General features: G+C 34.0%; 1 protein-coding gene across 1 annotated transcript; it reads right to left on the bottom strand.

The window, feature by feature from the left end:
* Window positions 1-12,908: 12,908 nt before the first annotated feature.
* On the bottom strand, window positions 12,909-13,376 carry LOC142635736 (zinc finger BED domain-containing protein RICESLEEPER 1-like). Its single transcript, XM_075809844.1, has one exon. It carries the CDS (start codon window positions 13,374-13,376, stop codon window positions 12,909-12,911), a length of 468 nt encoding a protein of 155 aa, XP_075665959.1.
* Window positions 13,377-14,004: the final 628 nt, after the last annotated feature.

A 14,004-nucleotide genomic window follows, 5' to 3' on the forward strand; every position in this document is an offset into this window, starting at 1 on the left:
ACATGCACAAAATACACTGAATCTCAGCTCACGCACTAGAATTTGTTTTCTTGTTTCATCGATGTTGACACTTCAACAGCCTAAAGGGACATGTTTTGTTCTGCATCTCACAATGCTCACTCTTGTTCACTATGTGCCTATCTGTATTTTATAATTTTATTTATTTTATTCTATTACATTTTTGTATTAATCAGTACGTACGTGGGTTTACTTTTTGATATGAAGTGGTGCTATAATTGGTTATTTGAGACGTGTCGTTTGTTGTAGTTTTTACTTTTCGTTTCATCTTTTTTGCCTTCGGTTCTCAAAGATCACGTTAGGGGTGGGGGGAAAGAGAGTAGCTTTTATATCACAAATTATTTCACAATTTTTTTACCACAATTTAGATGTGACAAAATGTCAGTGGTTAATCATCATTTACACATAAACCCAGTGGTGGAGGCAAGATTTTAGTTGGGAGAAAAAATTAAATGACAATATAAAAAAATAAAACTAAATATATTAATCTATATTAATAAAAAGAGAAAATAAACAATTGTAATTGTCATACAAAATCTAATATAAACTTAAACTATAATATATTTTTTCATACGTAGCATAATTGATTTTAGGCCCATTAGTCTGTGTAATGTGATTTATAAGATTGTTAATAAGGTTATTGATAATCGCCTTAAACTTTTACTGGATTCAATTGTATTAGAAACTCAGAGTGCCTTTATTGCTAATAGGCTTATCACGGATAATATTTTAATTGCTTTTCTTTGCACCATATGAAGAATACTTGTACAAGAAAGTAGGGATACATGGCTCTTAAATTGGTTATGAGTAAAGCGTATGATAGGGTGGAGTGGTCTATTCTTGAACAAATCCTTCTCAAATTGGGTTTTCATGAAGTTTGGGTGGATTTGTTAATGGAGTGTATTACGACTGTGTCATATTCTATTATTGTTAATGGAGAACCTAAGGGCCTGTTTAGACCTTCAAGGGGTTTGAGGCAAGGGGATCCTCTAACGCCTTACTTATTTCTTTTTTGTGCTGAAGGTTTAAATGCAAATGGAGAAATTAATGGTTTTTCTATTTGCAGAAATGGTCCAAAACTCACCCATCTTTTCTTTGCAGATGATTGTCTTTTTTTTTGCAAAGCATCATTGTCTGAGTGTGAAAAAATCCAAGAAATATTGGGTTTTTATGAAGAAGCTTTGGGACAAATGATAAATAAGAGTAAAACTACTCTCTTTTTTAGCAAGAATACTGATGCACAAACCATGGAGAAGATAAAGTTGTCTCTACGTGTTCCTACCATTTAGCATTACGAGACATATTTGGGGCTGACTTCTTTTGTTGGTAGAGAGAAAAAAGCATGCTTTACACATATTAAGGAGTGGATTTGGGAAAAAATGCAAGGATAGAAAGAGAAACTTCTGTCTCAGGCTAGAAAGGAAGTTATGATAAAAGCGGTAGTTCAATCTTTACCTACCTATTCAATGAGTGTGTTCAAACTACCTGTTGGCATATGTAAAGATATTGAAGCAATGATCCGAAAATTTTGGTGGGGACAAGGGGAGAAAAAAAAAACTATTGGGTGAAGTGGAGTACTCTTTGTTCATCTAAGTTAGTGGGTGGTATGGGTTTTAGAGACATTCAGAATTTTAATAATGATCTTCTTGCAAAATAGGTTTCATGATTATTACACCATAAAGATTCTTTACTTTATAAGGTCTTTAGTGCAAAATATTTCCCTAATGGTAGTATCTTGGAATCTTCGGTTCATCCATGATGTTCTTTAGCTTGGAGGAGTATTTTACAAGCAATGGATGTCATTAATAAAGGTGTGGTGTGGAGATTGGGGAACGGAGAGTCTATTAAAATTTTGGAGCATAATTGGTTGCCGGATGTCTCAAACAGAAAGGTTGTTTCTCCAAGAACTAATATTGATGCTCTCTTTGTGAAGGATCTGTTTTTGGCAGGTAGAAGGGTGTGGGATTCAAGTTTAGTGAAAAGGATTTTTTTTGCCATGGGAGGCTGTGTTGATCCAACGGATTCCAGTGAGTGAGGAGCATGTTGAAGATTTATTAATTTGGCCTCTAACTCCTACTGGGGATTATAGTGTGCAAAGTGCCTATCAAATGTTAGGGACAAATGCAAGACGTGTAGATCCAGGTTCTTCTTCACAGGACGGGTAGAGCAAGGTTTTGGAAAGAGATATGGAAGATTAAGACTCCAAATAGGATTCGTCATTTCATTTGGCAAGTTGCACGTGATTCACTACCTACAAAACAAAATCTTCGACATCAGCATGTCCTTGTGGAAGCCTCTTGTTCAACGTGTGATGAGCATACGGAATCTCTAATTCATTGTTTGTGGCTGTGCGAGCATGCCTAGGCAGTTTGGAAATCCAATATTAATTTCGTCCGGTTTTATAAGAAACAGTATCAGAGTTTTTTTGAATTATTGGAGGAAGTATTGTGTAGTGCTTTAGAGTTTCAGGTGGCTCTATTCTCGACTATTTCCTAGTGTCTGTGGTAGAGGCGAAATAGATTGAGAGAGAATCAACCAACTTGGCCGTTGAAGGAAGTTGCGCAAGAAATGTGTCTCTCTAAGGTGATGGTGGGGGGTGATTGTCTTCGTGGTTTCGGCATTGAATTCTAGTTGGTTGCAGCACTTTCTATGGGAATGTGATTGAGGAGACACGTCAATAGGCTTGCCAGTTTCAATTTTGTAGGTTTATCCATGTGCGAAAAGGAGGGAACAATTTAGCTCATGCCCTCGCCAGAAAAGTAGTTTCATCTGCTAATTTAGATGTTTGGGTAGAAGAACTACCCGCTAATTTGGAGATTGTATATCAAACTGATGTTTTTAAATTATAAGAACTTACTTTTTACTCAAAAAAAAAAAGTAGGAGATTAGTCTAAATATATCAAGTTTTGACATCTAATTTGATTGCTAAATTAATTAAGAAAATAACTCAATCTAAAAAGGTTGAAAATTAAAAGTATAGTGGTATACCTACAAAGTTCTATACAAGCCTTAATTGCTTCAATATATATACAGAATCCAATATTTATTCTTTAAAGTATATAAAACTTTGGTTTATAACAAAACTCAAAGTTTGAAACTTGAAAAGTCAAGAGAAGGAGAAAAAAAAAAAAAAAAAAGACATTGGAGGCTCTAGGGTTTTAGTACCATACAAGGAATTAGGTAGTTTTTTTTTTTTTTTTAATAAAACTTATATTGTATAAATTTAAATATATTGAAAGGATAAACACTAAAATTGCATACCATTGAATAATGTAACTGTGAAAATGTGAAATCTTGTACAAGATAAAAGCTAACTACTATGTGAAGTGAAAAAGGTAAAATTAAAAACCTTGGGCAAGATTAAAAAATAAAATAAATGGGGATAAATACTACTATGAATGGTTTGGTATTAGTTAGTCTTTGGTGGGTCACTGTGTCAACTGCCAAGTAAAGGTTCTTATTGGGTACTTCGGGAGTATATTTCCTTCCTCTCATATAGGGGCAAGTCCCACCCACTATGAGGCTTGTAAATTAAGTTGTGTTTTTATAACTATTGTGTGTTGGCTTTAATTCTTTGCCAAATTTGATTGTAATTCTGTTCAATCTTATGTACCCTGTATTTAATGTGAAATTTCTTTGTAAGGGTTGTGTGTGTGAGAGAGTGTGAAGACTCAAGACAACATTGAAGACTAAAGAAGTTTTCGCGGGTAGCTCACGAGTAGCCTTCCCGCAAAGTGAAGCATGTGCTTAGCACATGACTGGAATGCGAAGAGTCATAATAGATGGTGACAATTGGTTTTCACGAGTGTCTTGCGAGTAAGGTCTTCCCACGAGATACCCACGAAACATTATGTTTTGCTATTTGTCATATTTGCTCCACTACATTTTCATCCACATTATATATACCCTTATTACCCACATATTGAGAGGTGTGCTTTTCTGAAAGAAAACCCTAGCCACAACCCTTGAGAGATAGAGATTGTCATACCCACAATCATCTACACAATCCATTGTGATTTTCCTCAACTACTATCTCTCCATATCCATATCTTTGAGAGGTTGATAGTCCAAACACTTACCTCACTTGCCATACCTTATCTGAGTATCAAGTGAGGTTTTGGTGTTGCTAGGAAGTATTGGAAGAAGCCAAGCTTTGGCAAATGCAATTGGGCGCATTACGGGATCTAGAAAGCTAGACAAGACACGGTTCCGAGAAGTCTTGTTGGATTAGGAGTTTGGAGGGCTTAGGTGCATTGGGTAGATTAGGCTTGGAGGGTCTCTTGTCATTTGTGTATCCCAACTTATTATCTAGTGGATCGATTTACCGCTTGGAGGGTGGCAAAAAGATTTTTCGCTGAGTTCTTCGGTTTTCTCTTCAATAACACATCGGCGTGTTAGCCTATGTTTGCATTTCTCTTCCCTACTTTTTTAGCTTTCATTTTACTGCTGTGTTATGATAAATATGGCTTAGAGTAGCTTTATTGCTTGTTCGCTCATATTTACTCTATTCTACATTTAGTTTAAGTTAGAGTAAAATCAACTGAACCGTAAATTTTTAATTTGGGGTCTAAACAACTTTTTTGTTTTTAACACATTTTCGAGCTATCAATGCCCACCCCCTTGTGACAGGGAAGGAATATACCCTCAGAGTATCTAATAAATGTTCTTCAAGCAAACAATTTTTTTACATTTTTTCGTGTCAGTTCTTCTTCATGGGCATTGCATGCTTTTCTTTTCTTTCATTTTGTGATGGAGGCAAAACATTAAAGGGGGCAATTGAATCCCCTCTCCCATCTCTCCACTTCTACATGGACCCATTATTTATTCTTTACTGATCATTATGGTAAGAAGTTGTGAAAAATTTTGTAATCCTAGACTTTTTGACAAAACATATACACAATTACAAAAATTCTAAGACTAAAATTTACTTCTTACAATAATGATAAATGAACATTTTCCAAATATAATCCCTTCTTTTATTAATATAGTTGGGTACATATAAGCTTTATAGTAATAAAAGCTTGATTTTTTATTTTTGGATGCCCTACACAGACACACTCTCATAAAACATGGATTTCATATGAGCCTCAAGGCTTGGAAGGCTATGGTTGTAGTCATAACTATACAACAAAGGAACTAATCTTGCAAGATTAAAAGAAGCCTTAGTGAACGTTTCTGGAAATGGATTTGGAGACAGACACTCTTTGTTAAGTCGCTTCCATGCGTCTGAAATCTTGTTGACAACCTTCTCTCTTGCCTCATTGACGGAAGATCCTTGGTGCTCCTTCATATAGTACCCTATGTATGATCCATCGTGCCCATCTTGACTCTCATCCTGCAATTACATCAACCAGTTTTCATGGATAAATTTGCGTATAAGTTACATGTTGCACTGAAAATATCCATTATTCACTAGTTAGAGCATTCTCATCAAGTGTATCAAATGTTAAATATTTAACATTTGACATACCAAATTCTAAAAAAAACCGCTTTCATCCAGTGTTTTAAATGCCATAATATTTGGTATTGATAAACAGTGGGATTTCAAATTTTAGATCGTACTATTCACAAATTGTAAAACTTATATTTTTTTAATTCAGGTGGGGCTGCTTTCTTTTAAAGAAAAATAAAAATTGAATGAAGTTGTTAAAATGAATATAAATATTAAAAAAAATATTTAATTGAAATTAAAAAAATATTTGATATTTGATATATTATAAAATGTGACGTTAAAATTATAAAAATAATATTTTGAAACGATAAATACTAAAATTTTTATAGTGGTGGATAATAATGGTCTTAGGCTGGCATAAGAGCAAACACATCAGTCCATGTAAAAATTTCCTCTATTTTACACAAAAAACCTCCTTTTAAAATTTTACACATTCACTTTTACAAATTACCCACATCAGTTCATCTATCCTACTCCCTCTATTAATTAAATAATAATTTCTTCACTTTTTTTATTAATTCCCTCAACTAACCTACGCGCCTCTTTATTTCATTTCTTCTCTTCTTCAGTTCTGATTAATTTCTCTCTCTCTCTCTCTCCTTCTCTTCATTTCTTCTCTTCATTTCTCACTCTCTCTACCCATATCATCTCTCTCACTCTCTCTCTACCTAGATCAACGCTCGATCCGAGCTCCGATCCAGCGCTCTGAGCGCGATCGCGAGCTCCGATCCAGCGCTCCAAGCGCGATCGCGAGCTCCGATCCAGCGCTCCGATCGCCGATCCGCCAGCTCCGAGCTCCGATCCAGCGTCCGCCAGCTCTGATCCATGGCAAGACCCACGAGCTCCGACCAGTCAAGCACCGATCTACAAGTCAAGCACCGATCTGTGGTTGTTTGTGTATGTCTGTGTTTTTTTTTTTTGAGCAAAGTATATCTCTGTATTCTGTGTTGAGAAAATGATGGAGTCTGTTGAGAACGGATCAGAGAGAGAAAAAAAGGAGCGAAGGAGAAATAATAAAATATTGTTTACCCGAGCTACAGTAACCGTGTAAATATACACGGTATTGTAGCTCGGGGATGGTTTTACACTATTTTACCTAGTTTTAGCTCTACTGATGAAGTTTAAAATGTGTAAAATTGAAAAAATTTTACATTATACATGATTTTCTACACACTGATATGAATGCTCTAAAAAGAAAAAGTAACATGTTCATCAAAAACAGCAAAAGTAACATCAACAAGTATTTTTAGTCAAATATCGGAAAGCATTTTTAGTTTCAGTCACATCAACTATCAACCGACCACGAATTCGTTGGTACCCACGGACACTTAAGCACCATACAATTCCCTTCATACAAGACTTCTTTATTAAATTTCGTACGACAGGTTAGGGTTCCTTTCTGACATGAAAGTGACTAATGATCATTTTTTGGACTCATATCGTATTGAACATGTGACGAAACTTCTTCGACCACCACAAAAAGTTGTCTTAAAAACTAGCTTTTTCGACCACAAATTTCTTCCATCGATAATTACTCATCAAAAATTAACACATTTGTGACAGCAAAATGATTCTGTCAAAAGTACTTATAATTTTTGTCAAAAATGTGATTTTTTTTTTTTTAGAGAAGTGATCCTGTCTTACTTTTTACGAAGGCTTCGTGGTTTGTAAAGTATTAATTATGTCGACTGAAGAAATACTATTGAAACTATTAACGAGTCTGGTACGTCCAAAATACAAAACATATATTTTTTATGATGTTAATATTTGCGACAAATAATTTTTTATTATAAATATAAAAAAGGGTATTATCTATAATGACAGAAGAAACATAGTTGGTATTATTAACACTTGTGACGATCTTTATATATCGAAAATGCAAAATATATATTTTTTATGGTGTTATTATTTGTGACAAATATTATTCCATTGTAAATAAAAAATAGGATATTAGTGATAGACATGAAGCCATCGAAAATAAAATATTTTGGAGGGAAAATTCTCCTCTTACTTTTCACATTTGTGATGACATTTATCCATCGCAATTAATTTTTCTATTTTTCTAATTGAGTTTGTATTTATGATAAACACGCTGACTGTCATAAATAGTTAATTTACTTTAAAATAAAAAATGTATTAGTAATGGAATTGGATCCCTCCCAATAAATAATATTTGCAATAGACCTATATTGTCAACATTGGTAATTTTTTTAAAATTTTATGGGCATTTTAGTCATTTCCTAGCTTTGATGGCATATTTTCCGCCATTTTGAATGGCCAGATTGTGTCAATGGGTTAATCAAAGTTTCCAAGTAGGTGGGTACAACAACATGTGTCCATCATGAAACAAGATGGAGATCCAAAATCAGATCGTTGGATTGGTAGAATGTGAAGAAATATTTGTGTTTGTAAATTACAGTGATAATCAGATGGTCAGATTGTGAGAATAGAGTAGTCAAATCTTGCGAAATTTCGTCAAAGTAAATTAAACTTGGTCAAAATTTAAAGTTGGTTCTAAGACCACTAGAATTGATCAAATTAGGTTGTTCAAGGAGGTTTTAAGTAGGTTTTGGGTATTGATCGATGTTTTACGATTTTCTTGGTTTTCATGTTTTTATCAGTTTCAAGTTTTTAAATGGCAAAGTCAAAAGTTATATGCAAATCCATCTGAGATGAGCCATAGTTGCTACTGTTCGGGTGACAATAGACCTCACTCTAACCCCACGAGAAGGCTAGTATCCTTGGGCTAGCTGTAGGAGAGAGTTCCCTCATTCTGCCCATTGGGGTTCGAACATGAGACCTCAAGTAGCATTGCACTCTTGCGTCCGCACCAAGACCACTAAGCCACCCTTCTCCATAGTTATGCTTCTTGCTTATCTTCCTACTTGTCCATCATTACTACATAAAGTATAAATTTGGCTGTATTATAGTCTACAAATTCTTTATTAGTTCCCTTGTGTTTGCTTTCTCTGGCCTACTTTTAGCATTCATTTTCTTGTTATTTCAGACCTTATAATTTTTGTATTAATGATATCATAGTGTTTATGGCAGACTCATAAATATTTGTGCTTCAGATTGTTAAGGTAGGCGGTTAGGACCAAGGTTTCTTGGTAGGGTTGATGGTTCAGGGGTAAGTAAGTCTTTCTTGATACTTTAATTTTGCATTAGTTATCAGCAATGAAATCCAATTGTTCTTTTATGTCTACAATGATTCAGGGAAAAGAGAAGAATTATTGAGTTTTATGGATCTTTAGTCTTGCAAGAAATTGCACTCATAGCTAATTGTAGAAAGATAAGTTTTAAAAGAAAGCAAATATAATCGATCAAATGTGCTATTTTAAAATTCTGGTAAGTCTCCTTGAACCTACTGCTAGTGGTAACCTCTCTCTAATAGTTGAAACTTATTTTTAAATTGCAATAATCACATGCATAGGGTATTAAATATTTCGTAGTGAAGAGTATAGCTGTATTATTTTTAAAGTGCAATAATCATATGCATAGGGCGATAATCATGTTGAAACTATTTTTACATGGCTTTTTGTAATTTCCAAATTGTGGAAGCCATCATATTTATCTATCATCATTGCAGAGGTCACCAATAAGTTATGGATTTATATAAACTGTGGGCTCTAGATGTTCACTTCCCACATAGTTTCTCCCTTAGCATGTTGATCATCCTAAAAGAAAATTACTAGTTGGGGTAGCTAGCACCTTTGAGATTTCTTTTCTTTTCTTTTTTTGGAATCATTGCTAATGAACTGTGGTGGATCAACTTTCTATGTCTTTATTCTAGAAATTGTCAAATTGGCTTTGGACCTTTAGGATCTATTTGGTTAGAGTGGTGGAAAAGTAGAAAGATAGAAAATGGTGGGAGGATAGAAAAGTGAGAAGATAGAAAAATTTTTAATTTCTCTCATTTTGTTCAGTTGGGAGTGAAAAAGTGAAGGGATGAAAAAAAAAATGAGTTTGTATAAATTTACTCATATATCCTTATTAAAAAAAAAAGGAGAGAGAAGAAGAAAAACAAAGCAAAATCCTATCATTCCCACGCCCAGGAAATTGAAAGAAGAAGAAAAAACAAAACAAAACAAAACAAAAAACCAAAAAAGAAGGAAGAGGCAACATGTACCAAGAAAACCAAAAAAAAAAAAAAAAAATGTGCCAACGTTGGAAAGCAAAAGCTTTAAAGAAAAAAAAAAAAAAAACAATTGGGGGCATTTTTGTCAATAAAGTAAATCACACTCTCTCGCTTGCTCCTCATTTTAGGGAGAAAACATTTCAGTGAGTTCAAAGAGAAAACATTTGAGTCCCACCATATTTTTTCCTCTTCTCTTCCCAATCAAACACCTTCCAAAAAGTTTTCCCTCCTCAATTTTTTTTTTTTTTTCATCTTCCCTAAAAACCATTCTACCAAACACACCCTTAGTTTCCATTCAGAATGAATAGTTTCCAAAAAAGTGTTCTGTCTCTAATATTTATATCTATTAGCCATCCAAAAACAATTATTATATGTTAAATTTTTCTGTAAAGTTGACAATAAAATGAAAAATTGGGACTGAATTATGTTTTGGTTTATCTCGTGATGCCAATGAGTCTTTGAGTAGTAATAGTGCCATGGAATTACTAAGAGAATTTATTGGCATCTTTTACAGTCTTGCCCCATCCCTTCTTTTTTTCCACTTATAACTTTTCATATTTTCATCACCAAGGCCCAAGGTCTATAGGTAAAATAAGCCCTACATCATCTAATTGGGCTTGCTTGTCAGGGTAGCCTTCATTTAAGGTTATAATAATTAGGTGAAGCACTTGGAACTAATGAGCCATGAAGGACGTCAACTTTAGTGAGTAGTGACATAATTGTGATGAACTTTGGGTTCCCTTTTTTTATTGGTCATTATTATTAGTTAGATATTTTTCATTCTTTAACGTGGTTTTTCTAATTGTGTTGGATATTTTAGTTTTGTTCTGCTTAGGTTTTGACCATTTTTTTTTTAATTTTTTTTTTCTTGTTAGGTTGTGTACCATTATGAGTTTTACAACTGGCCCAAACTTGCCGCTAAACTGTTAGTTGCGGACTTTAGTAACCGTAAGTGAAGCATTTGGCCATGGCATATGCATGATCATATCTCCTAAGTGAATAGTTGGAAAAGCATCAGATGTTGCAGGCTATCTCAATTTATGTGTATGATGTGTATGCACATCAACTAAGAGCAAGACTTTTTTGACTCGTTAGATTGCTCATCATTTTTTGTTGTATTGCTCTTCTATGGCACTACATTAGACTATAGAAACAAGTTATTTAAAATTTAAAAAGAAAAAAAGAAAAAAAGAAAAAAAAAAGGATCATTTCAATATTGGAAAAAGTTTGTGTACCTGAGGTACTCTTTAGAATCCTTTCTGAGTACTCTTTTATTTTATAGAGATTAACTGTTTTTATTGCATTTACTTCTCCAACATTGCAGGATTACATAAAAGAAAACGCTAATTTAGTGTCTCTTCGTGATCAAATTCATGAATGTGTTAGAATTTATGGAAAATTCCTTGGTGGATTTCAAATTTTGTGTCTTATCTTTTCATGCTATAGGTCAATCTATGTTCTCTATTTTATGTACCTTTTCTCAAGATACCTTTTATCAATGATTGAGTTCTTGTGGATAAAGTAGTACGAATACTTTGTATACGTATATGTTTCGATTAGGGGTGTTTCGGTTTGGTTTCGGTCGGTTTTTTTTTAACTGGCCAACCGAAACCGAAATTTTCGGTTTTCAATATTGTCAACCAAAACCGACCGAAATAGTTGAGGCACCATCAGTTTCGGTTTGTTTCGGTTTCGGTCGGTGTTCGGTTTTGGGCCTCTTGATTTTTTTTTTTTTTTAAATTCTGTTTGGGCTTCTTAAAAAAAAATATATATGTATTCAAGCCATTTGTTTTATGGCCCTTTTATGCTCTAATTAAGCCTATTTTAGAAACCTGTTTTGGGCTTATTTTAGGAACCAATTGTGGCCCAGATTCGGGTCTTATCTATTTTGGCCCATGACCATCTTTAGGCATTTTTTAGCTTTCTGTTTTGACCCTTTCGGCCTAGATTTGGGCCTTTCCTATTTTGGCCATTTTTGGGCCTTTTTACAACCTGCTTTGTATTTTGCATTTCATAACTTGCAGATTCATCAAAAAACAAAAAACAAAAATCACAACCTGAACCTGTTACAGACTCATAAATCCAAAAATACAAACACATATAGCAGATTCATAAATCACAACCTGTCATAAATTCATAACCTGCTTTAGAGCTTCTATTATACTCATTAAAATACACATCACATATTCAAAAATCAAAAAATAACCTGTCAACATGATAAAACCTGTCAACAATACAATTGCACAAGCACAACCTAACAACACAGATTCACAAATCCAAAAATAATCTAGAGCAAAAAATTGCTCTAGTGCTCAAACCCTCAAATCTGTAACTTTTTATAGGCAGTAGGCACCCATCAAATACAAACAAGATTAAAAAATAAACTGTACAAGTCAAAATAAAATAACTAGTGCAGATTTCAATACTTACATAATAGCATTACAACAAAATAACACCAAAATACTTACCTAACACCAAAATAACTAGTGCAGATTTCAATACTTACAAAATAAAATAACTAGTCCATGTGTCAATACTTACATAATAGCATTATAGCCAAAGACTCAAAATAAATTGGCCATATGTCAATGTCAACATATACTATCCATATTTAATATTTGGCCAAAGATTCAAAATAAATTGGCCATATGTCATTGCCTATTGCCTAATATCCTGTATTTTCTATGTATAGGGCACTGTCAAAGCACAAAATAAAAGCTCATATCTATATATCTATACGTAGGCCACTATCTACTAGTGTCTAATAGCAAAAAGTATAAATATCATCATATACCACCCATCCAAAGAGCAAAGAGCAATCTTCAACCATCAACATCAATAGGTGTTGGTGTGGACATGCCTAGTTCCGATGTAGTAACATCATTCACAAGTTCAACAAAAAAAAAAAAAAACATAAAAGTCACTTGTACAATAAAACAATATATATGCCAAGAATCCAAGACATGCAGTTTTTTTTTAATAATAATAGACATGCAGAATTTTTTTTAATAAATAAAGAAATAGAAATTAATTTTTTTTTTTAATATAACAGATAATAGTCATACCTCCATCAAGCTTTTCAAACTCCTCAACATCATCTATGGCAGCACAAAGGCAGATTAGAGCCAATGAAGGACAGAGCCAATTTTAACCACAAATGAGGGCTTCCACCATAAGTGGAGACAATGAACTTCGGAAGGGATCAAGGACACGACCAGCCGTACTAAAGGCAGATTCTGAGGCCATAGTGGATACCGGAATTGCAAGAACATGTTGTGCAACTCTTGAAAGCACACGGTATCATGGAGAATTAACCTTCCACCAAGCCAAAATATCAAAATTATCATCAAAGACATCTTCACAACTCTCTAACAAGTATTTATCAACTTCTGATTTGGTATTTGAAGAATTAATACCCTTCAAGTGCTCCTTAAATCCCATCATCCTCATTGCCTTCGCATCAACCACACTAGAATCATCTCCCTCCATTGATCCACTTGGTTTTTGGCCTTGGGCTTGTGCAGCAACACTAGCACTACTACTCCCCACTTGATTTTGAGCATAAGCATTATATAAATCCACCAAAATAACCTTTATTCTTTTTGCCATATCAACAACCTTTTGGTTCTTATACAAAGTACCAAAACAGTACTTAAGATACCTCATCTTGTATTGAGGATCAAGAACTAGCCCTACATACAACAAGTGCTTCATATTATCAAAGTTCCCCCAATACTTTTCAAATTTTGTCTTCATGTAATCAGCCATTTTTTTTCAACAAATAACTATCTTTTTCATACTCCAAGTCAATTGTGTCATGAATTGACATGAGCTCTAAAAAGAAAGAATTGCTAGTGACATAATTAGCACCTAAAAACCGCAAGGTTGCATCATAAAAAATTTAAGAAATTTCGAAAAGATCCTAATCTTTTCCCAATCCACATCACCCATTCCTCAAGCAACCTCATCTATATCATTTCCATCTTCCTTTTCCTCCTCTCTAATTGTCATAAGATAATTTGGATCTTCTTCCTCCAATCTCTCAAAAGCTTTTTGATACTTCTCAGCCTTCTCCAACATAATATAGGTGTAGTTCCACCTAGGGGGCACATCTAAGCACAATGACCTTTAAACTCAACTTTCTCCTTCTCTGCACATAACTTAAATGTGCTTTGTCTTTGTGGAGATGATCTCACATACCGCACAGATTTTCTCACCTTCACTATTGTCTCATCCATTTCAACTAACCCTTCACGAACAATTAAGTTCAAGATATGAGCACTACACCTCACGTGCAAGTATTTATGCCCTAAAATTGTTGCCTTCCTATGCTTAGTCTTTTTTTGAATAAAAGAAATCAGCCCACTATTAGAAGCAGCATTATCAATTGTAATAG

Source organism: Castanea sativa, chromosome 5, assembly GCF_040712315.1.
Source record: "Castanea sativa cultivar Marrone di Chiusa Pesio chromosome 5, ASM4071231v1".
In the NCBI taxonomy this organism is placed as follows: domain Eukaryota; kingdom Viridiplantae; phylum Streptophyta; class Magnoliopsida; order Fagales; family Fagaceae; genus Castanea; species Castanea sativa.

Coding starts and splice junctions, on each gene's coding strand:
- LOC142635736 (XM_075809844.1), bottom strand. CDS start 13,376: ATGGCTGATTACATGAAGACAAAATTTGAAAAGTATTGGGGGAACTTT.